Source organism: Pseudophryne corroboree, chromosome 2 (genome assembly GCF_028390025.1).
Source record: "Pseudophryne corroboree isolate aPseCor3 chromosome 2, aPseCor3.hap2, whole genome shotgun sequence".
NCBI lineage: Eukaryota > Metazoa > Chordata > Amphibia > Anura > Myobatrachidae > Pseudophryne > Pseudophryne corroboree.
In genome coordinates, this window is record NC_086445.1 from 230,946,890 (window position 1) to 230,972,801 (window position 25,912).

At 46.6% G+C, this 25,912-nt stretch overlaps 1 protein-coding gene across 2 annotated transcripts in view; it reads left to right on the top strand.

The window, feature by feature from the left end:
- Positions 1-25,912, top strand: part of NEMP1 (nuclear envelope integral membrane protein 1) — a 205,973-nt gene that overhangs the window by 111,421 nt on the left and 68,640 nt on the right. For both annotated transcript variants that reach the window (XM_063952439.1, XM_063952440.1), the window contains exons 5-7: positions 10,893-10,986; positions 15,370-15,484; positions 16,026-16,251. In XM_063952439.1, coding sequence (XP_063808509.1) covers positions 10,893-10,986; positions 15,370-15,484; positions 16,026-16,251 — 435 coding nt within the window. The remainder of the gene's footprint in view (positions 1-10,892; positions 10,987-15,369; positions 15,485-16,025; positions 16,252-25,912) is intronic.

Sequence of the window (25,912 nt, forward strand, 5' to 3'; positions counted from 1 at the left end):
AATTAGTGGCTTTATCACATAAAAGCCCCTATCTGGTTTTCCATATGGATAGAGCGGAATTGCGGACACGTCCTCAGTTCCTGCCAAAAGTGGTTTTATCCTTTCATATGAACCAACCTATTGTGGTGCCTGTGGCTACACGGGACTTAGAGGATTCAGAGTCCCTTGATGTGGTCAGGGCTTTGAAAATTTATGTAGCCGGGACGGCTAGAGTCCGAAAAACAGAAGCACTGTTTGTTCTGTATGCAGCCAACAAGCTTGGCGGCCCTGCTTCAAAGCAGACTCTTGCTCGCTGGATCTGTATCACGATTCAGCAGGCGCATTCTACTGCAGGATTGCCGTTACCTAAATCGATCAAGGCCCATTCCGCTAGGAAAGTGGGCTCTTCTTGGGCGGCTGCCGAGGGGTCTCTGCACTACAGCTGTGTCGAGCTGCTACTTGGTCGGGTACAAACACCTTTGCAAAATTCTATAAGTTTGATACCCTGGCTGAGGAGGACCTCATGTTTGCTCAATCGGTGCTGCAGAGTCATCCGCACTCTCCCGCCCGTTTGGGAGCTTTGGTATAATCCCCATGGTCCTTACGGAGTCCCCAGCATCCTCTAGGACGTTAGAGAAAATAAGATTTTACTTACCGGTAAATCTATTTCTCGTAGTCCGTAGAGGATGCTGGGCGCCCGTCCCAAGTGCGGATTTCTTCTGCAATACTTGTATATAGTTATTGCTTCAATAAGGGTTACGTTATTGTTGCATCGGGCGTGAACTGATGCTATGTTATTGTCATACTGTTTACTGGATTGTTATCACAAGTTATACGGTATGATTGGTGTGGCTGGTATGAATCTTGCCCTTGGATTAACAAAAATCCTTTCCTCGTACTGTCCATCTCCTCTGGGCACAGTTCTCTAACTGAGGTCTGGAGGAGGGGCAGAGAGGGAGGAGCCAGTGCACACCAGGAACTAAATTCTTTCTTAAAGTGCCCATGTCTCCTGCGGAGCCAGTCTCTCCCCATGGTCCTTACGGAGTCCCCAGCATCCTCTGCGGACTACGAGAAATAGATTTACCGGTAAGTAAAATCTTATTATTTATATAAAAGCGCTGTACTAACTTGGATTTTATTCCAGTGTCCGGTGGCGCTGGGTGTGTGCTGGCATACTCTCTCTCTGTCTCTCCAAAGGGCCTTATTGGGGGACTGTCTCCATATAAATATATCCCTGAGTGTGTGGGGGTGTCGGTACGTGTGTGTCGGCATGTCTGAAGCGGAAGGCTCATCTAAGGAGGAGGTGGAGCAGATAATTGTGTCTCCGTCGGCAACGCCGACACCTGATTGGTTAGATATTTGGAATGTTTTAAATGCAAATGTGGCTTTATTACATAAGAGATTTGACAAAGCAGAGTCCAGGGATAAAACAGTCAATCAATGGCTTTGACTGTGTCACAGGGCCCTTCAGGGTCTCAAAAACGTCCCCTGTCCCAAGTAGCAGACACTGATACCGACACGGATTCTGACTCCAGTGTCGACTACGATGATGCGAGGTTACACCCAAGGGTGGCCAAAAGTATTCATTATATGATTATTGCAATAAAAGATGTTTTACATATCACAGATGACCCCTCTGTCCCTGACACGAGGGTATGCATGTTTAAGGAAAAGAAACCTGAGGTAACCTTTCCCCCATCTCATGAGCTGAACGCGTTATTTGAAAAAGCTTGGGAAACTCCAGACAAAAAACTGCAGATTCCCAAGAGGATTCTTATGGCGTATCTTTTCCCTGCACAGGACAGGGTACGGTGGGAATCCTCGCCCATGGTGGACAAGGCTTTAACGCGCCTATCCAAGAAGGTGGCGCTACCGTCTCCAGACATGGCAGACCTCAAGGATCCTGCTGATCGCAGACCGGAAACTACCTTAAAATCAATTTATTCACATACGGGTGCTTTGCTCAGACCGGCAATAGCATCGGCTTGGGTTTGTAGTGCGGTAGCAGCTTGGACAGATACCTTGTCAGCTGACATTGATACCCTAGATAGGGATACCATTTTATTGACCTTAGGTCACATTAAAGACGCAGTCTTATATATGAGAGACGCTCAGAGAGACGTTAAGCTACTAGGTTCAAGAGCCAACGCCATGGCGATTTCTGCTAGGCGAGCCCTGTGGACCCGCCAATGGACGGGTGATGCCGACTCAGAGGCATATGGAAGTTTTGCCTTACAAGGTTGAGGTGTTATTTGGGGAAGGTCTCGCGGACATGGTTTCCACAACTACCGCAGGTAAATCTACTTTTTTGCCTTATGTTCCCCCACAGCAAAAGAAAACACCACAATATCAGACGCAGTCCTTTCGGTCGCATAAATCCAGAAGAGGTCGGGGCTCTTCCTTCCTCGCCAGAGGTAAGGGTAAAGGGAAATTAATGCCTGCCACGGCTTGTTCCCAGGAGCAGAAGTCCTCCCTGGCTTCTACTAAATCCACCGCATGACGCTGGGGCTCCACTGAGCGAGTACGCGCCGGTGGGGGCACGTCTTTGACTCTTCAGCCACGTCTGGGTTCAGTCAGACGTGGATCCTTGGGCAATGGAAATTGTATCCCAGGGCTACAAGCTGGAATTCGAACAGGTGCCTCCGCGCCGATTTTTCAAATCGGCTTTACCAGCTTCTCCCCCAGAAAGGGAGATAGTTTTATTGGCAATTCAAAAGCTGTGTCAACAGCAAGTGATTGTCAAGGTCCCCCTAGTTCAACAGGGGAAGGGGTACTATTCAACCCTGTTTTGTGGTTCCGAAACCGGATGGCTCGGTCAGACCCATTCTAAATCTAAAATCCCTAAACCTGTACTTGCAAAAGTTCAGATTCAAGATGGAATCGCTCCGGGCAGTTATCTCCACCCTGGAAGGGGGGATTTTATGGGTCACTGGACATAAAGGATGCATACCTTCATGTCCCCATATATCCCCGTCATCCGGCGTACCTGAGATTCGCTGTACATGACTGTCATTACCAGTTTCAGACGTTGCCGTTTGGGCTTTCCACGGCCCCGAGGATTTTCACCAAGGTAATGGAGGAAATGATGGTGCTCCTGCGCAGGCAGGGAGTCACAATTATCCCGTACTTGGACGATCTCCTGATAAAAGCGAGATCAAGAGATCAGTTACTGAAAAGCGTGTCGCTCTCCCTGAGAGTGCTCCAGCAGCATGGCTGGATTCTAAATCTACCAAAGTCACAGTTGGTTCCAACGACTCGGCTATCGTTCTTAGGCATGATTCTGGACACGGAACAAAAGAGAGGTTTTCTCCCGATGGAAAAAGCCCAAGAACTCCAGAACATGGTCAGAGACCTGTTAAAACCGAAAAGAGTGTCCGTTCATCAATGCACTCGAGTAATGGGAAAAATGGTGGCGACCTACGAGGCGATCCCCTTCGGCAGGTTTCATGCGAGGACGTTTCAGTGGGACCTTCTGGACAAGTGGTCCGGGTCCCATCTTCAAATTCATCAGAAAATAAGCCTGTCCCCCAGGGCCAGGGTGTTCTCCTGTGGTGGCTGCAGAGTGCTCACCTTCTAGAGGGTTGCAGGTTCGGCATTCAGGACTGGGTTCTGGTGACCACGGACGCGAGCCTCCGAGGATGGGGAGCAGTCACACAAGGAAGAAATTTTCAGGGACTATGGTCGAGCCAGGAGGCTTGTCTATACATCAACATTCTGGAACTAAGGGCCATATACAACGGCCTACGACAAGCGAAGAATCTTCTTCGCGACCTACCGGTTTCTGATTGAATCAGACAACGTCACAGCCGTGGCTCATGTAAACCGCCAAGGCGGGACAAGGAGCAGAGTGGCAATGGCGGAAGCCACAAGGATTCTTCGCTGGGCCGAAAATCACGTAAGCGCTCTGTCAGCAGTCTTCATTCCGGGAGTGGACAACTGGGAAACGGATTTCCTCAGCAGACACGATCTCCATCCAGGAGAGTGGGGACTTCATCAAGAAGTTTTTGCAGTGATAATAAGTCTTTGGGGACTTCCTCAAATAGACATGATGGCGTCACGCCTCGACAAGAAGATTCAGAGGTATTGTGCCAGGTCAAGGGACCATCAGGCAGTAGCGGTAGACGCCCTGGTGACACCGTGGGTGTTTCAGTCGGTCTATGCGTTCCCTCCTCTTCCTCTCATCTCAAAAATATTGAGAATCATAAGACGACAAAGAGTTCGGACAATACTCATTGTTCAAGATTGGCCTCGAAGGGCATGGTATTCAGATCTTCAGGAGATGCTCACAGAAGATCCATGGCCTCTTCCTCTCATGGAGGACCTGTTGCAGCAGGGGCCCTGCGTATTCCATGACTTACCGCGGTTACGTTTGACGGCATGACGGTTGAACACCGAATCCTAGCTGGGAAAGGTATTCCGGAGGAGGTCATCCCTACTCTGATAAAGGCTAGGAAGGAGGTGACGGCGAAACATTATCACCGTATCTGGAGGAAGTATGTATCTTGGTGTGAAGCCAAGAATGCTCCTCTGGAAGATTTCCACTTGGGCTGTTTTCTCCACTTTCTACAGACAGGAGTGGATATGGGCCTGAAGTTAGGGCCGAAATCTGTACCTTAATGGAGCCTATCTATATTCTTTCAGAAGGAACTGGCTTCTCTCCCAGAAGTCCAGACTTTTGTAAAGGGAGTGCTGCACATCCATCCTTCTTTTGTGGCACCTTGGGACCTTAACGTGGTGTTACAGTTCCTAAGATCTCACTGGTTTGAGCCTCTTCAAACAGTTGAATTAAAATGTCTCACTTGGAAGGTGGTCATGTGGTTGGCCTTGGCATCTGCAAAGCGGGTGTCCGAATTGGCGGCTTTGTCTCACAAAAGCCCCTATCTGATTTCCATGTGGATAGAGCACAGTTGAGGACGCGTCCTCAATTTTTGCCTATGGTGATTTCATCGTTTCATATGAACCAACCTATTGTGGTGCCGAGGGCTACGGGAGACTTGGAGGATTCCAAGTCCCTGGATGTAGTCAGGGCCTTAAAAATTTACGTAGCCAGGACGGCTCGGATTAGGAAAACAGAGGCACTGTTTGTCCTGTATGCGGCCAACAAGGTTGGCGCTCCTGCTTCTAAGCAGACTATTGCTCGCTGGATCTGTAACACGATTCAGCAGACTCATTCTACGGCTGGATTGCCGTTACCAAATTCGGTAAAAGCCCATTCCACTAGGAAGGTGGGCTCTTCTTTGGGGCTGCCCGAGGCGTCTCGGCGTTACAGCTTTGCCGAGCGGCTACTTGGTTGGGTGCAAACACCTTTGCAAAATTCTACAAGTTTGATACCCTGGCTGATGAGGACCTCATGTTTGCTCAATCGGTGCTGCAGAGTCATGCGCACTCTCCCGCCCGGTTTGGAGCTTTGGTATAATCCCCATGGTCCTTACGGAGTTACCAGCATCCTCTAGGACGTAAGAGAAAATAAGATTTTAAACCTACCGGTAAATCTTTTTCTCCAAGTCAGTAGAGGATCCTGGGTGCCCGTTCCAGTGCGGACATATTTCTGCAAGGCTTGTATATAGTTGTTGCTTACATAAGGGTTATGTTACATTTAAGATCAGTCTTTGGCTGATGCTGTTTTGTTCATACTGTTAACTGGTTGCTTATATTCCAGGTTATACGGTGTGGATGGTGTGGGCTGGTATGAATCTTGCCCTTAGATTAACAAAAATCCTTTCCTCGTACTGTCCGTCTCCTCTGGGCACAGTTTCTCTAACTGAGGTCTGGAGGAGGGGCATAGAGGGAGGAGCCAGTGCACACCCATTCTAAAGTCTTTGGAGTGCCCATGTCTCCTGCGGAGCCCGTCTATACCCCATGGTCCTGACGGAGTCCCCAGCATCCTCTACGGACTAGGAGAAAAAGATTTACCGGTAGGTTTAAAATCTTATTTTTTAAATGTGGTGGTACTCTGTCACTTGCCTTGGCACAGCAGCGCTGGATATTTGTTTGTAAACTCTGTCTCTCCCTGAAGGGATCTTTGTGGTTTACTTGTGCTATAACCTTTTACTGTGTGTGTGTGTGTGTGTGTGTGTGTGTGCGCGCTGTCCCACTTACATTATGTCAGGCAAAGAGTGAGTTTCTTGTACAGTGGAGTGTTCCTCTTCCCCAGGGGGCTCACTACTGGGTACTCTGGGTTCACAGAATAGCGGGGCTGAACCGGAGTGGGTTAATTCTCTTAAAGGAATAATCTCCACTCTTTCTACAAAATTGTCCCGCAATGATAAAGAGACGCAATACTTAAAACAGACTGGATGATTTTATGAACAGGGACTCAGTCCCCAAAACAGCGTCTCGTTCCCCTCCCATTTGTCCACAAAAGTGATCTACGGCCCATATCCTGCAGTCTGACTCTGACAGGTCAGACGTGGAGGAGCGGGAGGTGGACTCAGAGGGGAGGGATGCAGCTCTCTCACAGTGAATAGAGGCTCTTATAGAGGCTATCAGAGATGTTCTGCATATTCCTGATAAGGTGTCAGGAGTGTGAGGAATCTTATTTTAATGTAAAAAAGAATTCCTCAGTTACTTTTGCTCTGTCAAAGGAATTGAATACCCTGTTTCGAAGAACCATGGGTTAATCCTGATAATAAGTTGCAGATCCCTAAAAGGTTGCTCTCATCTTTTTCTTTTCCTCTGGAGGATAGGAAAAAATGGGAAAATCCAGCGATAGTGGACGCATCAGTCTTTAGGCTGTCACGTAAAATTGTATTGCCTGTCCCTGGTGCAGCCTCCTCAAAGACATGGCTGATAGTAAAATTGAGACTACACTGAAATCATTGTACACAGCTGCTGGGGTGGCCCAAAGACCCACTGTTGCATGTGTGTGGATCACTAAAGCCAAATGGTCAGGTAACCTAATTGAGGGGTCAGATTCCTTATGTAGGGGGGGATGTTGCCTTACTCCTGCAGCACATACAGGACTCTGCAAACTTTATGGTGGAAGCCATAAAGGAAATAGGCGTGCTTAACGCACGCACCACTGCTATGGCAGTGTCGGCACGCAGAGACATGTGGCTACACCAGTGGGCTGCTGACGCAGACTCCAGGAAAGGCGTGAAAGGCCTACCATTCACAGTAGAAGCCTTGTTTTGAGATGAATTAGTCAAATGGATCTCCGCAGCTACTGCAGGTAAGTCTACGTATCTTCCTTCCGCAGCCCCTCCAACCAAGAAGACTTATTCAGCTTCTAAGTTGCAGTTCTTTCGGACGGCCAAGTTCAAGGGCAAATCCAGAGGTGCTTCTACATCCTCAAACGGTGCAAGAGGTAAACCACGCAAACCAGCAACAGCAGGTGCTTAGGAACAGAGCTCAGGCTTTGCTTCCTCAAACACTTCAGCATGACGGTGGGCCGCAATTCCTGGAAAGTTGTCAGGTGGGAGCCCGACTACAATTCTTCAGTCAGCTCTGGTCAAATTCATGCCAGGATCCCTGGGTCATAGATCTTATTTCCCAGTGCTACAGACTGGAGTTCCAAAAGCTCCCACCTCACAGATTCTTCAAATCAGGCTTGCCAGTTTCATAAGACGCAAGTATAACTTTACAGCATGCCATCCAAAAACTGGTACAAACTCGGGTCATTGTTCCAGTTCCACCTCATCTACTAAACAAGGGGTACTATTCCAACTTGTTCGTAGTACCGAAGCTGGATGGTTCGGTAAAACCAATTCTGATCCTCAAGTCTTTGAACCCGTACTTACGAGTGTTCAAATTCAAGAAGGAGTTTCTGAGAGAGGTGATCTCGGGTCTGGAGGAGGGGGAATTCCTAGTGTCTCTGGATATCAAGGATGCGTACATCCATATCTTCATATTCCAATTTGGCCGCCTCGTCAGGCTTATCTCCGGTTTGCACTGCAGGACTGTCACTACCAGTTCCAGGCCCTGCCATTTGGTCTTTCCAAAGCACCGAGGGTGTTCACCAGGGTGATGGCAGAGAAGATGTTTCTACTCCGCAAACAGGGAGTGAACATAATTCCGTACCTGGACGATCTCCTGATAAAAGCGCCACCGTCCAGGGAAAGGTCGCTGGACAGCATTGCTCTCTCAACCAAACTCCTCCAGGATAACGGGTTGATTCTGAACCTTCCGAAATATCACCTAGATCCAACATGGAGGCTCCTATTCCTGGGAATGATACTGGACACAGAGTCACAAAAGGTGTTCCTTCCTTTGGAAAAGGCATTGGTAATCCAGTAAATGGTTCGGGATGTCCTGAAGCCAACCCGGGTGTCGGTGCATCTGTGTATTCGCCTTTTGGGGAAAATGGTGGCTTCGTACGAGGCACTTAAATACGGAAGGTTTCACGCAAGACCCTTCCAGCTCGGATCTGTTGGACAAATGGTCCGGATCGCATCTTCACATGCACCAGAAGATCCGTCTGTCGCCAAAGGCTATGATCTCCCTTCTGTGGTGGCTACAGTCTTCTCACCTCGTTGCAGGACGGAGGTTCGGAATTCAGAAGTAGTTTCTGTTAACCATAGGCGCAAGCCTCTGAGGCTGGGGAGCAGTCACTCAGGGGGTGCAGTTTCAGGGAAGATGGTCAAGTCAGAAAGTCATCCTTCCAATCAACATTCTGGAACTCAGGGCCATATACAATGCCCTTCTGCAGGCCTCACATCTTCTTCAAGATCGGGCAATTCAGGTCCCATCGGACAATGTGACGGCAATAACGTACATAGACCGACGGGGCGGAACGAAAAGCAGAGCAGCAAAGTCAGAGGTGTCAAGAATTCTCCTCTGGGCAGAAAGAAACTCTGTGGCGATGTCAGTGGTCTTCATTCCGGGAGTAGACAATTGGGAAGCAGACTTCCTCAGCAGACATGTCCAGCACCCGGTGGAGTGGGGCCTTCACCCGGAAGTATTCAGGTGCTTGACAAGTCGATAGAGATATCCACGTGATGGCCTCTTGTCTCCACAAGAAGCTCAGGCGGTATTGTTCCAGGTCGAGAGACCCACAGGCGGTGGCGATAGACACCCTGACAACTCCATGGGTCTATCAGACGGTGTACGTCTTTCCTCCACTTCCTCTGATCCCAAGAATTCTAAAATGAATAAAAAGGGAAAAGGTTCAAGCAATACTTGTTGCACCAGACTGGCCAAGAGGGGCCTGGTACGCGGACCTTCTGGAGATGCTCCTGAAAGATCTGTGGCCTCTACCTCATTGCGAGGATCTTCTGCAACAGGGCCCGTTCGTCTATCAAGACTTACTTTGGCTACGTTTGACGGCATGGAAGTTGAATGGCTGATTCTAGCCAGGAGAGGGATCCCTAACAAGGTTATCCCGACTATGATGCAAGCCAGGAAGGGGGTAACATCTAAGCATTGCCATCTTATTTGGAAGAAATACGTCTTATGGTGTGAGAGCAGAAATATTGCGGTGGAATTTCATCTGTGAAGTTTCCTGCTTTTTCTGCAGGCAGGCGTGGATGTGGGCCTGCGTCTGGGCTCTATAAAAGTCCAGATTTCGGCCTTTGTCCATTTTTTTTCAGAAACGATTGGCTTTTCTCCCCGAGGTTCAGACGTTCTCGAAAGGTGTTCTGCACATCCAACCTCCATTTGTGCCTCCCACGGCACCTTGGGATCTCAATGTGGTGCTGCAGTTCCTCCAATCAGTCTGGTTTGAATTGTTACAGGAGGTGGATGTAAAATATCTTACGTGGAAGTCCGTCACACTGTTAGCCTTGGCTTCAGCAAGACGTGTGTCGGAGCTGGGGGATTGGTCTCACAAAAGTCCCTATTTAATTTCCCATGAGGACAGAGCTGAACTCAACTCGTTAGCAATTTCTTCCTAAAGTGGTGTCCGCATTTCACATCAACCAACCTATTGTGGTTCCGGTTGTCACTGACACCTCTGCTACTTCAAAGTCTTTGGATGATGTGAGGGCTTTGAAGGTGTATGTGAAAAGAACAGCTTGTCGCAGAAAGATGGACTCGCTGTTTGTTCTTTATGATCCCAATAAGATTGGGTGTCCTGCTTCAAAGCAGACAATTGCACGCTGGATCAGACTTACTATCCAGCATGCTTATTCCACGGCAAGTTTGCCGTGTCCAAAATCTGTACAGGCCCACTCTACTAGGTCGGTGGGTTCTTCCTGGGGGGCTGCCCGTAGTGTCTCGGCTTTACAGCTCTGCCGAGCAACTACTTGGTCAGGTTCGAACACGTTTGCAAAGTTCTACAAGTTCGATACTTTGGCCTCTGAGGTCAATCAGTTGTACAGGAACCTCAGCACTCTCCCACCCGGTTTGGGAGCTTTGGTACATCCCCATGGTACTAAATGGACCCCAGTATCCTCTAGGACGTAAGAGAAAATAGGATTTTAATTACCTACCGGTAAATCCTTTTCTCGTAGTCCGTAGAGGATACTGGGCGTCCCGCCCCGTGCTTCGTTCTTCCTGCACTGTTACTTGATTAAGTAATGTTGGTTCAGCTGTTGCTGTTTCAAGTTTGGTTAGCTTGGCTTTCATCTTGTTGTGTGTGCTGGTTCGGAATCTCACCACTATCTTTATCTATCCTTCTCTCAAAGTATGTCTGTCTCCTCAGGCACAGTTTCCTAGACTGAGTCTGGTAGGAGGGGCATAGAGGGAGGAACCAGCCCACACTATCAAATTCTTTAAGTTCCCATGGCTCCTAGTGGACCCGTCTATACCCCATGGTACTAAATGGACCCCAATATCCTCTATGGACTACGAGAAAAGGATTTACCGGTAAGTAATTAAAATCCTATTTTTTTTTTATTTATTTTTTTACACACATTCCAGTATCTACTGTGAATAATTAATGCAAAATTTAATTGCCTAGTAAGTGAATACATGATAGTAGATGACTTTCACTACTGTATCTTGAGTCTTAGAATTTTTGTTTTTGTGTCCTACAGAAGTCAGGTCTTCTACTACTGCACTGGTATGAGTGTGGGAATGTTTGCCTCAATGCTGATACTGGTGTTCATGGTCTCCAAGCTGCTGCCCAAGGTACCTTTCATTAAACCAAGAAAAGTAGTTGAATCGTTAAATTAGTTTAATCTGTGACCAGTAATGCAGGACTGTAATACCCCTTTTACACTCTCAGTGAAAGGTCATTCCCGGGAATGTGTCCCGGTATATTTGCCGGGACACATTCCCGGGAATGACCCTTTCACATTAGCAGGCCGACTCGGCATATTGCCGAGTCGGTGACGTCACCGCTGACTCTAGCGGAGGCGGTGCTTGGAGATAATCTTTTCCAAGCACCGCCTCCTCCTATGCAGAGAATGGGTGCCGGGTCGCCTTGACCCGGTATACCCGTTCACACTGCACAGCTTCCCGGGATGGTCCCGGATTCAACCCAGGTCGAGACCTGGGTTGAAATCCAGGGATGCTCGTCCCGGGAAATTGTCCCTGTACCCATTCACACTCACAAAATTCCCGGGATGATGCACGTTCACGTGCAATATCCCAGGATTTTTCTGCGAGTGTAAAAGGGGTATAATTCACTCACAGATTAGCTTTCATTTTGATACATTTATACAGCAGTGATTTATCCAATTTAAACAACCATAGCTGCATAGCAAGGGGATGGAACCACAATGTTTTGATTTTGTTTTTTCAATCCAAATTTTGAGCTGTATAGTAGATGAATTGTGTAATACAACAACTTCTTTTGAGATCAACTAATACCACTTTCAGACAGAAATCCCGACAATTACCTGGCATTTCAGTGCCGGGTCGTGTTGCTGGGCTCTGTCTTACTCCCCTTCCCCCCCTCCCCCCCATCTCCCTTTCACACAATCAAGCACATTACCGGGTCGACAGTTTCGACACAGTAACTTGCAGATCAGCATGGGTATTTTGTCTGTGTGAAAGGGTCAACCCGGGTCTCCAGCCCTGGTAAATTCCAGAGTTGAAGTCTCGGGAATTTCAACCCGGGTTGACCCTTTCACACAGAAAAAGGACCTGTGTTTATCATGAAATTACCGGGTAGAACTGCTTCACCCGGTAATTTCAGTTTGTGTGAAAGAGACTGATAGGGCCATATGCAATTGCGGTCAGATTGCCGCAAATGTCGAAAAAACGGGGCATTTTCGACAAAAAAAAACTGATTCGACAATGCAATACAGTACTTTCGACAAAAAAAGTCCGTTTCAGATTCGACTTTTTGCAATTCGACATTTGTCAAATTCGACATGTCTGCAGTGGTAAAAATGCGGCTTTTCGACAAAAGTATATTCAATTGAAGAATGTCGATTCGACAACAGTGCTTTTCGACAGTCATTTCGTCAATTTCAGTCTGCCTCATTTTGCTGGCGTGATCTAATAAAAAATTTTAAGAACATGTTTTTTTTTTTTCTTTGTTTTTTTATTGCGAACAGCATATCTATTTATATTAGAAGGGATTATCTACTTGGTTTGTCTATTTAGGAGCCACAAGTATTATTTTAAAAGACTATATATATATATATATATATATATATATAATTATTTTTTTTTTATTTTTTTTTTACTGACTAAAGTAATATGGAGAGATCAGAGCATGTTTTTCAGTGGGAATGGGTTAAAAATCCTGAAAAAAAATGCGTGGGGTCCCCTCTCCTAAGCATAACCAGCCTCTGGCTCTTTGAGCCGGTCCTGGTTGTTAAAATACGGGGGGGAAAATGGCAGGGGATCCGCCGTATTTTAACAACCAGCACCGGGCTCTGCATCCGGTCCTGGTGCAAAAAATACGGGGGACAAAAGACGTAGGGGGCCCCCGTATTTTTCACACCAGCACCGGACTCCTCCACTAGCTAGAGAGATGCCACAGCCGGGGGGACACTTTTATACCGGTCCCTGCGGCCGTGGCATTAAATCCCCAACTAGTCACCACTGGCCGGGGTACACTGGAGGAGTGGGGACCCCTTAAATCAAGGGGTCCCCCCCCCTCCAGCCACCCAAGGGCCAGGGGTGAAGCCCGAGGCTGTTCCCCCCCCCCCCAATCAAGGGTGGCGGATGGGAGGCTGATAGCCAAGTGTCAAAAAAAATATTGTTTTTTTGTAGCAGAACTACAAGTCCCAGCAAGCCTCCCCCGCAAGCTGGTACTTGGAGAACCACAAGTACCAGCATGCGGGGGGGGGGGGGGGGGGGGGGGAACGGGCCCGCTGGTACCTGTAGTTCTACTACAAAAAAAAGACCCAAATAAAAACAGTACACACACTGTGACAGTATAACTTTATTACATAAATGCACACCGACACACACATACTTAACTATGTTGACACGAAGAGTCGGTCCTCTTAACCAGTAGAATCCACGGGTTACCTGTAGATAAAATTATACTCGCAACAATCCGTGGTAGATCTGTCCTCTTCTTGTTTGTAATCCACGTACTTGGCAAAATAATAAAACGCAAAACCCGATCCACGCACTGAAAGGGGTCCCGCGGGACACCCAGTGACTGTTGTCAAAGAGGGTCCCTTCAGCCAATCAGGGAGCGCCACGTCGTGGCACTCTCCTGATTGGCTGTGCGCGTATGAGCTGTCAGGCGCTTGACCGCGAGTAACCTCAACCGCTGACGCAAAGTTCCCACCATTGGATACAATGGAGCGCCTATGTGCTACATTGTATCTCGAGTGCGCCGCCTGACGGCTCAGACGCGCACAGCCAATCAGGAGAGTGCCACGACGTGGCGCTCCCTGATTGGCTGAAGGGACCCTCTTTGACAGCAGGACCCTCTTTGATTGGCTGAAGGGACCCTCTTTGACAGCAGTCCCGCCTCTTTGACAGGAGTCCCGCCAGTCGGGGAAAGGGGTCCCATGTGTAAACATGGGACCCCTTTCAGTGCGTGGATCGGGTTTTGCGTTTTATTATTTTGCCAAGTACGTGGATTACAAACAAGAAGAGGACAGATCTACCCCGGATTGTTGGGAGTATAATTTTATTTACAGGTAACCCGTGGATTCTACTGGTGAAGAGGACCGAGCCTTGTGTCAACATAGGTAAGTATGTATGCATGTTGGTGTGCATGTATGTAATAAAGTTATACTATCACGGTGTGTGTGTGTACTGTTTTTATTTGGGTATTTTTTTTTTTTTTTGCAGTAAAACTACAGGTACCAGCGGGCCCGTTTCCCCCCCGCATGCTGGTACTTGTGGTTCTCCAAGTACCAGCTTGCGGGGGAGGCTTGCTGGGACTTGTAGTTCTGCTACAAAAAACAATATTCTATTTTTTGACACTTGGCTATCAGCCTCCCATCCGCCACCCTTGGATGGGGGGGGCAGCCTCGGGCTTCACCCCTGGCCCTTGGGTGGCTGGAGGGGGGACCCCTTGATTTAAGGGGACCCCACTCCCCCAGGGTACCCCAGCCAGGGGTGACTAGTTGGGGATTTAATGCCGCAGGGGCCGGTATAAAAGTGTCCCCCGGCTGTGGCATTATCTCTCTAGCTAGTGGAGCCCGATGCTGGTTTGAAAAATACGGGGGCCCCCTACGTCTTTTGTCTTCCGTATTTTTTGCACCAGGACCAGATGCAGAGCCAGGTGCTGGTTGTTAAAATACGGGGGATCCCCTGTAATTTCCCCCCCGTATTTTTACAACCAGGACCGGCTCAAAGAGCCCGAGGTTGGTTATGTTTAGGAGGGGGGACCCCACGCATTTGTTTTCAGGGTTTTTTAAACACTTTTGTGCCGTCCATGAAGTCGTATCCAGGACGCACACTATCGTCAATTGGTCCGTTTTTCGACAGCGGGACTGTCGAATCCGTTTTTTATTGAATATGTCGAATTCGGGTCCCCCGCGGGAGGGTGTCTGACTGTCGAATTGTGTTGAATTAAAAAAACGGTTGAATTCCAGCCGGAATTCGACCGCAATTGCATATACCCCATACAGGTTGAGTATCCCATATCCAAATATTCCGAAATACGGAATATTCCAAAATACAGACTTTTTTGAGCGAGAGTGAGATTGTGAAACCTTTGTTTTTTGATGGCTCAATGTACACAAACTTTTGTTTAATACACAAAGTTATTAAAAATATTGTATTAAATGACCTTCAGGCTGTGCGTATAAGGTGTATATGAAACATAAATGAATTGTGTGAATGTACACACACTTTGTTTAATGCACAAAGTTATAAAAAATATTGGCTAAAATTACCTTCAGGCTGTGTGTATAAGGTGTATATGTAACATAAATGCATTCTGTGCTTAGATTTAGGTCCCATCACCATGATATCTCATTATGGTATGCAATTATTCCAAAATACGGAAAAATCCCATATCCAAAATACCTCTGGTCCCAAGCATTTTGGATAAGGGAGACTCAACCTGTAGTATGAAAAGCCTCCATATTTATACTATTAAATCTGTGTGTGCATATCCTCAGGTATTTTTCTTTTCTGTTACAGAAGAGTCCCATCTATGTGTTAATGGTTGGAGGTTGGTCATTCTCACTCTACCTTATCCAGCTTGTAGTTAAAAATTTCCAGGGGATCTGCACTGAATATTGGCAGTACCTATTAGGTATGTGAGTGGCACCTTTTCTGACGGTGTTTACAGTGTACATAATGTTACTTTTCAATTGTGATTTATTCTGCTATTCTTTTTTTCTTTTTTTCATTTGTGCCAACATGATTTCCACGAGGACAAAGTTAAAGCATGTTTTTTTTGGCTCTGTACAAAGTATTTACTAAGCTGTACATTTTATTTGTATTTGTTTTATGGAAATCTAATTTGTTAATCATATTGTTGAAATTTCACATTTCACATTTAATCAATCTGAACTGAACATGTGCCCAGATGACAGAAGCAGAAAGTGTCCTCATTACTTCTCAATCTGGCTGTTCTGCACAATCCATTTCAGTTTCCATAGTAGTTACTTTTATATTGCTGAAAAATTGGGGCTTAATGGAGAACCGAACTGGCCTAAAACAAATATGCTTTGATCTGGTGCTGTGTGTACTGTACGGACTCTCCATAGTTGAAAGCCATATCACTATTTCTTCATGTCATTTCTGTATTGCTTTTGGTGAATGTTACACACCTCTTCTGCTTTATGTCCTAGGTTACCTGGCCATTGTGGGGTTTCTCAGCTTCGCTGTATGCTATAAATATGGCCCTCTGGAAAATGAGCGGAGTATCAATCTGTTGAACTGGGCTCTACAACTGAGTGGCCTGCTGCTGATGTATATTGGCATCCAAGTGCGTTACATAGGCCTGACTGTAATTGTGCTTGCCTTTAGTACAAAACAAATTGAATATCCGGTGCAGTGGATCCACCGCCTGTACAGGTGAATGAATATCTTTTGGATAAATATGTATAGTAAATCCTCTGAAATGATTGAAGTTGGAAGTGTATTTTGTCAGAGAAGAGTGATCTATTTGTAGTTTTACCTGTTCTAATACTTTTTTTTTTTTAATGTATCCCTTTTATATAGTATGATGAGTGACATTTGTGAAACCATTGCAGCTCTTGAAATTGTGGAATTATTTTTTTCACAGAAAAAAAATGTTCTAATTAGCTTTTTGCAATGTTTCTAATGCATTTCCCAAATGAAAAACCTCAGACCAGAATATATCCTGTAGTCTGCTTGTACACCCCATGTCTGACATGAATTGATGCTATCCTAGCATGTGCTCTGATAACTAATATCGTATAATAATAACTTGTATATTTAATCAATCCAAAATTCATTACTGATATGGGGTAGACGCGATAATTAACCTATAAAAGTATCCATTTACATGATGCTGATAATTTCATGTTTTCGGGTAATGTGTTTTTTTTTATTTGTTGTTTTTTATTATTATTTTTTTATTAAAACTTTAAGTATAATATAATAGGCCTAAACATTACTTGGCTGATTATCGCTTTTTTTTTTATTTTGTAGTATTTTCCCCCAAAAATAAACATTTGAGTATAAGAAAAAACAAGCTTCGCTTGCCTTCTCTCTAAAACTGTGTATAGACATGCTGACAATGTGTACCAGCCGAACCTGGGTACACATTGATCGATGTTAATGAAGGACAGAACACTCATGTTCTGTCCTTCATTAGTATACTACAGGGTGCCAGCTGACGACTTCTCTAGTGACCGTGGGCACCCACATATCGAGCATACACACTGGCCCATATGTGCTGTTCTGAGCAATTTGTCAGTCCGATCCACTGGATCAGACGACATATCGCTGAGTGTGTACCCAAATTAAAGTGCCTAACTCTAGTTAATAGTTAATCTATGTGGAGAGTACAATTTTTAAATTTAAACATACAGTGTAAGTAGCGGCAAAGCAAAACCACAAAATATCCCTTAAACTTTTTTCACTAGTCTCTTTAGAAATCCTTTAAAAACACCCCAGTAACGATGCGCCTTATACATCTGCCCCTTGGCCGGGCGATATTTTTATGAGGCAAACAATTCAGGCGTGTGGACAGTGTAGTCAATCTATACATTACTTTGCACAACTAGCAGCACTACAGTGCACAAAAAATAAAAATGCAGACTTAGGGGGGTCTAGTTACTAAGCCTTGGGTGGAGATAAAGTGGATGGAGTTAAAATACCAGCCAATCTGCTACTAACTGCCATGTTACAGGCTGTGTTAAAAAAAAATGGCAGTTAGGAGCTGATTAGCTGGTACTTTAACTCCATCCACTTTATCCATCCAAGTCTTAGTAATGGATACATATATTCCACCATTTATAAAAAAAATAAAAAAATAGTATGAATGCACTACTTGATCTGCACATCTTATTTTTGCAATGGTTCCATAAATGTCTCTTGATTTATATAGGATGGTGAATTACAGTTTTTTTTTTTTTTTGTTAAGTTTCTCATTGAAGCCTTGTTATTAAGTTTTATATCCTAGTGGCAATTTGTAATCTGCATCAGTTCTATCTCCTTTCTTTTATACATGTATAAAAAAAAAAAAAAAGGAAAAAAAGTTTAACTGACTTTTCAGCGCTCACATTGCATTTTCTTCTCAATGAAAAATTACTATGGCAGTCCCATCAGCAACAGTGAAGTTCTGCGTATTATTGAAGATTTTGTATTGAATTTTTTGTATGTAATATATTTATCAGTTTCATGTTTATAAATAAATGCTTATTTCATGGAGTTGTTTTTACATTGTTTTTTAGAATTCTTTGAAATTTTTGCGCTTTAATAACTTTGACCTGCTGTTTTTTTGTTTGTTTTTTGGGTGTTTTCTCTTAATGAGATGGGAACACAGTGAGAAAGACAGGAATTGACCGATTTAGTTTCTGAACACTTGAACATAGTACTCAGTGATACTTTTCAGGATCTCCTAGCCCCTTTCTCTAGAAAGTGTAATTTATTGATTTGTACTCCCCACGTTTCATAGCCTAACTAATAAAATGATACATTTTTAAAACATGTTACCAAAGGAAACCAAATATATAGAATTTGCTTTTGATACTTGAGAAAAATTAAACCACTGCTCAGCAGCAGAGCAGACATAGGGGTGTATTCAACTGATAACGGATCCTTTCCGGCGGAAAGGATGCGACATCTCAGTATTCAATTAGCAGCCAAATCCGACATGATTTGGCCGTTCCCAACAATGCCAATCTGACTTTCTCTTACGTCCTAGAGGATGCTGGGGACTCTGTAAGGACCATGGGGTATAGACGGGCTCCGCAGGAGACATGGGCACTCTAAAGACTTTAGAATGGGTGTGCACTGGATCCTGTGCCCAGAGGAGACTGGGTGCACTGCAGGGGAGCTCTACTGAGTTTCTCTGAAAAAGACTTTTTGTTAGGGTTTTTATTTTCAGGGAGCACTGCTGGCAACAGGCTCCCTGCATCGTGGGACTGAGGGCAGAGAAGCAGACCTACTTAAATGATAGGCTCTGCTTCTAAGGCTACTGGACACCTTTAGCTCCAGAGGGTCGGAACGCAGGTCTCACCCTCGCCGTTCGTCCCGGAGCCGCGCCACCGTCCTCTTCACAGAGCCGGAAGATAGAAGCCGGGTGAGTATTAAGAAGACAGAAGACTTCAAAGGCGGAAGAAGATTTCAGATCTTCACTGAGGTAACGCGCAGCGGTAACGCTGCGCGCCATTGCTCCCACACATACACACACAGCGGGCACTGTAAGGGTGCAGAGAGCAGAGGGGGCGCCCTGGGCAGCAATTTTAACCTCAAGGGACACTGGCATATAGATTACATACTGCGGATGCAGTATATTGAACCCCCCCGCCAGTATAAATAATTTGAGCGGGATCGAAGCCCGCCGGTGAGGGGGGCGGAGCTTGATCCTCCAGCACTAACCAGCGCCATTTTCTCCACAGCAAACTGCAGAGAAGCTGGCTCCCCGGACTCTCCCTGCTTAACACGGTTACAGAGGGCAAAAAAGAGGGGGGGGGGCACATTTAATTGCGCAGTGAGTGTATTTATATTTCTCTATCGTCCTAGTGGATGCTGGGGTTCCTGAAAGGACCATGGGGAATAGCGGCTCCGCAGGAGACAGGGCACAAAAAGTAAAGCTTTAGGATCAGGTGGTGTGCACTGGCTCCTCCCCCTATGACCCTCCTCCAAGCCTCAGTTAGATTTTTGTGCCCGGCCGAGAAGGGTGCAATCTAGGTGGCTCTCCTAAAGAGCTGCTTAGAAAAGTTTAGCTTAGGTTTTTTATTTTACAGTGAGTCCTGCTGGCAACAGGATCACTGCAACGAGGGACTTAGGGGAGAAGAAGTGAACTCACCTGCGTGCAGGATGGATTGGCTTCTTTGGCTACTGGACATTAGCTCCAGAGGGACGATCACAGGTACAGCCTGGATGGTCACCGGAGCCTCGCCGCCGGCCCCCTTGCAGATGCTGAAACGAGAAGAGGTCCAGAATCGGCGGCAGAAGACTCCTCAGTCTTCTTAAGGTAGCGCACAGCACTGCAGCTGTGCGCCATTTCCTCTCAGCACACTTCACACGGCAGTCACTGAGGGTGCAGGGCGCTGGGAGGGGGGCGCCCTGGGAGGCAAATGAAAACCTTTTTTGGCTAAAAATACCTCACATATAGCCTCCGGGGGCTATATGGAGATATTTAACCCCTGCCAGAATCCATTAAAGAGCGGGAGACGAGCCCGCCGAAAAAGGGGCGGGGCCTATCTCCTCAGCACACAGCGCCATTTTCCCTCACAGAAAGGCTGGAGGGAAGGCTCCCAGGCTCTCCACTGCACTACAGAAACAGGGTTAAAACAGAGAGGGGGGGCACTAATTTGGCGTTAGAAATATATAAAAGATGCTATAAGGGAAAACACTTATATAAGGTTGTCCCTATATAATTATAGCGTTTTTGGTGTGTGCTGGCAAACTCTCCCTCTGTCTCTCCAAAGGGCTAGTGGGTCCTGTCCTCTATCAGAGCATTCCCTGTGTGTGTGCTGTGTGTCGGTACGTGTGTGTCGACATGTATGAGGACGATGTTGGTGAGGAGGCGGAGCAATTGCCTGTAAAGGTGATGTCACTCTCTAGGGAGTCGACACCGGAATGGGTGGCTTATTTAGGGAATTACGTGATAATGTCAACACGCTGCAAGGTCGGTTGACGACATGAGACGGCCGACAAACAATTAGTACCGGTCCAGACGTCTCAGAAACACCGTCAGGGGTTTTTAAAACGCCCGTTTACTTTAGTCGGTCGACACAGACACAGACACGGACACTGAATCCAGTGTCGACGGTGAATAAACAAACGTATTCCTTATTAGGGCAACACGTTAAGGGCAATGAAGGAGGTGTTACATATTTCTGATACTACAAGTACCACAAAAGAGGGTATTATGTGGGATGTGAAAAAACTACCGTAGTTTTTCCTGAATCAGATAAATTAAATGAAGTGTGTGATGATGCGTGGGTTCCCCCCGATAGAAAATTATGGGCGGTATACCCTTTCCCGCCAGAAGTTAGGGCGCGTTGGGAAACACCCCTTAGGGTGGATAAGGCGCTCACACGCTTATCAAAACAAGTGGCGGTACCGTCTATAGATAGGGCCGTCCTCAAGGAGCCAGCTGACAGGAGGCTGGAAAATATCATAAAAAGTATATACACACATACTGGTGTTATACTGCGACCAACGATCGCCTCAGCCTGGATGTGCAGAGCTGGGGTGGCTTGGTCGGATTCCCTGACTAAAAATATTGATACCCTTGACAGGGACAGTATTTTATTGACTATAGAGCATTTAAAGGATGCATTTTCTATATATGCGAGATGCACAGAGGGATATTTGCACTCTGGCATCAAGAGTAAGTGCGATGTCCATATCTGCCAGAAGATGTTTATGGACACGACAGTGGTCAGGTGATGCAGATTCCAAACGGCACAAAGGTGTATTGCCGTATAAAGGAAGAGGAGTTATTTGGGGTCGGTCCATCGGACCTGGTGGCCACGGCAACTGCTGGAAAATCCACCGTTTTTACCCTAAGTCACATCTCTGCAGAAAAAGACACCGTCTTTTCAGCCTCAGTCCTTTCGTCCCTATAAGAGTCATATCTGCCCAGGGATAGAGGAAAGGGAAGAAGACTGCAGCAGGCAGCCCATTCCCAGGAACAGAAGCGTTCCACCGCTTCTGCCAAGCTCTCAGCATGACGCTGGGACCGTACAGGACCCCTGGATCCTACATGTTGTATCCCAGGGGTACAGATTGGAATGTCGAGACGTTTCCCCTTCGCAGGCTCCTGAAGTCTGGTTTACCAAGGTCTCCCTCCGACAAGGAGGCAGTATGGGAAACAATTCACAAGCTGTATTCCCAGCAGGTGATAATCAAATTACCCCTCCTACAACAAGAAAAGGGGTATTATTCCACATTATATTGTGGTACTGAAGCCAGAAGGCTAGGTGAGACCTATTCTAAATCTAAAAAAATTTGAACACTTACAAAGGTTCAAATCAAGATGGAGTCACTCAGAGCAGTGATAACGAACCAGGAAGAAGGGGACTATATAGTGTCCCGAGACATCAGGGATGCTTACCTCCATGTCCAAAATTTGCCCTTCTCACTAAGGGTACCTCAGGTTCGTGGTACAGAAATGTCACTATCAGTTTCAGACGCTGCCGTTTGGATTGTCCACGGCACCCCGGGTCTTTACCAAGGTAATGGCCGAAATGATGATTCTTCTTCGAAGAAAAGGCGTCTTAATTATCCCTTACTTGGACGATCTCCTGATAAGGGCAAAGTCCAGGGAACAGTTGGAGGTCGGAGTAGCACTATCTCGGATACTGCTACAACAGCACGGGTGGATTCTAAATATTCCAAAATCGCAGCTGATCCCGACGACAAGTCTGCTGTGCCTAGGGATGATTCTGGACACAGTCCAGAAAAAGGTGTTTCTCCCGGAAGAGAAAGCCAGGGAGTTATCCGAGCTAGTCAGGAACCTCCTAAAATCAGTGCATCATTGCACAAGGGTCCTGGTAAAGATGGTGACTTCCTACGAAGCAATTCCATTCGGCAGATTTCACGCAAGAATTTTTCAGTGGGATCTGCTGGACAAATGGTCCGGATCGCATCTTCAGATGCATCAGCGGATAACCCTATATCCAAGGACAAGGGTGTCTCTCCTGTGGTGGTTACAGAGTGCTCATCTTCTAGAGGGCCGCAGATTCGGCATTCAGGATTGGATGCTGGTGACCACGGAGGCCAGCCCGAGAGGCTGGGGAGCAGTCACACAAGGAAAAAATTTCCAGGGAGTGTGATCAAGTCTGGAGACTTTTCTCCACATAAATATACTGGAGCTAAGGGTAAATTTATAATACTCTAAGCTTAACAAGACCTCTGCTTCAAGGTCAGCCGGTATTGATCCAGTGGGAAAAACATCACGGCAGTCGCCCACGTAAATAGACAGGGCGGCACAAGAAGCAGGAGGGCAATGGCAAAAACTGCAAGGACTTTTCGCTGGGCGGAAAATCATGTGATAGCACTGTCAGCAGTGTTTCATTCCGGGAATGGAAACTGGGAAGCAGACTTCCTCAGCAGGCACGACCTCCACCCGGCAGAGGGGAAACTTCATCGGGAAGTTTTCCACATGATTGTAAACCGTTGGGAAATACCAAAGGTGGACATGATGGCGTCCCGTCTGAACAAAAAACGGGACAGGTATTGCGCCAGGTTAAGAGACCCTCAGGCAATAGCTGTGGACGTTCTGGTAACACAATGGATGTACCAGTCGGTGTATGTGTTCCATCCTCTACTTCTCATACCTAAGGTACTGAGACTTATAAGACGTAGAGGAGTAAGAACTATACTCATGGCTCCGGATTGGCCAAGAAGGACTTGGTACCCGGAACTTCAAGAGATGCTCACAGAGGACTTATGGCCTCTGCCGCTAAGAAGGGACTTGTTTCAGCAAGTACCATGTCTGTACCAAGACTTACCGCAGCTGCGTTTGACGGCATGGCGGTGGAACGCCGGATCCTAAGGGAAAAAGGCATTCCGGAAGAGGTCATTCCTACCCTGGTCAAAGCCAGAAAGGAGGTGACCGCACAACATTATCACCACATGTGGCAAAAATATGTTGCGTGGTGTGAGGCCAGAAAGGCCCCACGAAGAAATTTCAACTCGGTCGATTCCTGCATTTCCTGCAAACAGGAGTGTCTATGGGCCTCAAATTGGGGTCCATTAAGGTTCAAATTTCGGCCCTGTCGATTTTCTTCCAGAAAGAAGTGGCTTCAGTTCCTGAAGTCCAGAAGTTTGTCAAGGGAGTATTGCATATACAACCCCCTTTTGTGCCTCCAGTGGCACTGTGGGATCTCAACGTAGTTCTGGGATTCCTCAAATCACATTGGTTTAAAACCAGTCAAATCTGTGGATTTGAAGCATCTCACATGAAAAGTGACCATGCTCTTGGCCCTGGCCTGGACCAGGCGAGTGTCAAATTGGTGGTTTTTTTTTTTCTCAAAAAAAGCCCATATCTGGTTGTCCATTTGGACAGGGCAGAGCTGCGGACTCGTCCCCAGTTCTCTCCCTAAGGTGGTGTCAGTGTTTCACCTGAACCAGCTTATTTTGGTGCCTTGCGCCTACTAGGGACTTGGAGGACTCCAGGTTGCTAGATGTTGTCAGGGCCCTGTAAATATAGGTTCCAGGACGGCTGGAGTCAGGAAAACTGACTTGCTGTTATCCTTTATGCACCCAACAAACTGGGTGCTCTTGCTTCTAAGCAGACTATTGCTAGTTGGATGTGTAATACAATTCAGCTTGCACATTCTGTGGCAGGCCTGCCACAGCCAAAATATGTAAATGCCCATTCCACAAGGAAGGTGGGCTTATCTTGGGCGGCTGCCCGAGGGGTCTCGGCTTTACAACTTTGCCGAGCGGCTATTTAGTCAGGGGCAAACACGTTGGTAAAATCCTACAAATTTGATACCCTGGCTAAGGAGGACCTGGAGTTCTCTCATTCGGTGCTGCAGAGTCATCCGCACTCTCCCGCCCGTTTGGGAGCTTTGGTATTATCCCCATGGTCCTTTCAGGAACCCCAGCATCCACTAGGACGATAGAGAAAATAAGAATTTACTTACCGATAATTCTATTTCTCGGAGTCCGTAGTGGATGCTGGGCGCCCATCCCAAGTGCGGATTATCTGCAATACTTGTACATAGTTACAAAAATCGGGTTATTATTTTGTGAGCCATCTTTTCAGAGGCTCCGCTGTTATCATACTGTTAACTGGGTTCAGATCACAGGTTGTACAGTGTGATTGGTGTGGCTGGTATGAGTCTTACCCGGGATTCAAAATCCTTCCTTATTGTGTACGCTCGTCCGGGCACAGTATCCTAACTGAGGCTTGGAGGAGGGTCATAGGGGGAGGAGCCAGTGCACACCACCTGATCCTAAAGCTTTACTTTTTGTGCCCTGTCTCCTGCGGAGCCGCTATTCCCCATGGTCCTTTCAGGAACCCCAGCATCCACTACGGACTCCGAGAAATAGAATTATCGGTAAGTAAATTCTTATTATTTATATAAAAAAGCGCTGTACTAACTGGGATTTTATTCCAGTGTCCAGTGGCGCTGGGTGTGTGCTGGCATACTCTCTCTCTGTCTCTCCAAAGGGCCTTATTGGGGGACTGTCTCCATATAGATATATCCCTGAGTGTGTGGGGGAGTCGGTATGTGTGTCGGCATGTCTGAAGCGGAAGGCTCATCTAAGGAAGAGGTGGAGCAGATGATTGTGGTGCCTCCGTCTGCAACGCCGACACCTGATTGGTTGGATATGTGGAATGTTTTAAATGCAAATGTGTCTTTATTACATAAGAGATTGGACAAAGCAGAGTCCAGGGATAAAACAGGGACTCAATCTATGGCTTTGACTGTGTCACAGGGCCCTTCAGGGTCTCAGAAACGTCCCCTGTCCCAAGTAGCAGACACTGATACCAACACGGATTCTGACTCCAGTGTCGACTACGATGATGCGAGGTTACACCCAAGGGTGGCCAAAAGTATTCATTATATGATTATTGCAATAAAAGATGTTTTGCATATCACAGATGACCCCTCTGTCCCTGACACGAGGGTATGCATGTTTAAGGAAAAGAAACCTGAGGTAACCTTTCCCCCATCTCATGAGCTGAACGCGTTATTTGAAAAAGCTTGGGAAACTCCAGACAAAAAACTGCAGATTGCCAAGAGGATTCTTATGGCGTATCCTTTCCCTGCACAGGACAGGGTACGGTGGGAATCCTCGCCCAGGGTGGACAAGGCTTTAACGCGCTTGTCCAATAAGGTGGCGCTACCGTCTCCAGACACGGCAGCCCTCAAGGATCCTGCTGATCGCAGACAGGAAACTACCTTAAAATCAATTTATACACATACGGGTGCTTTGCTCAGACCGGCAATAGCGTCAGCTTGGGTTTGTAGCGCTGTAGCAGCTTGGACAGATACCTTGTCAGCTGACATTGATACCCTAGATAGGGATACCATTTTATTGACCTTAGGTCACATTAAAGACGCAGTCTTAT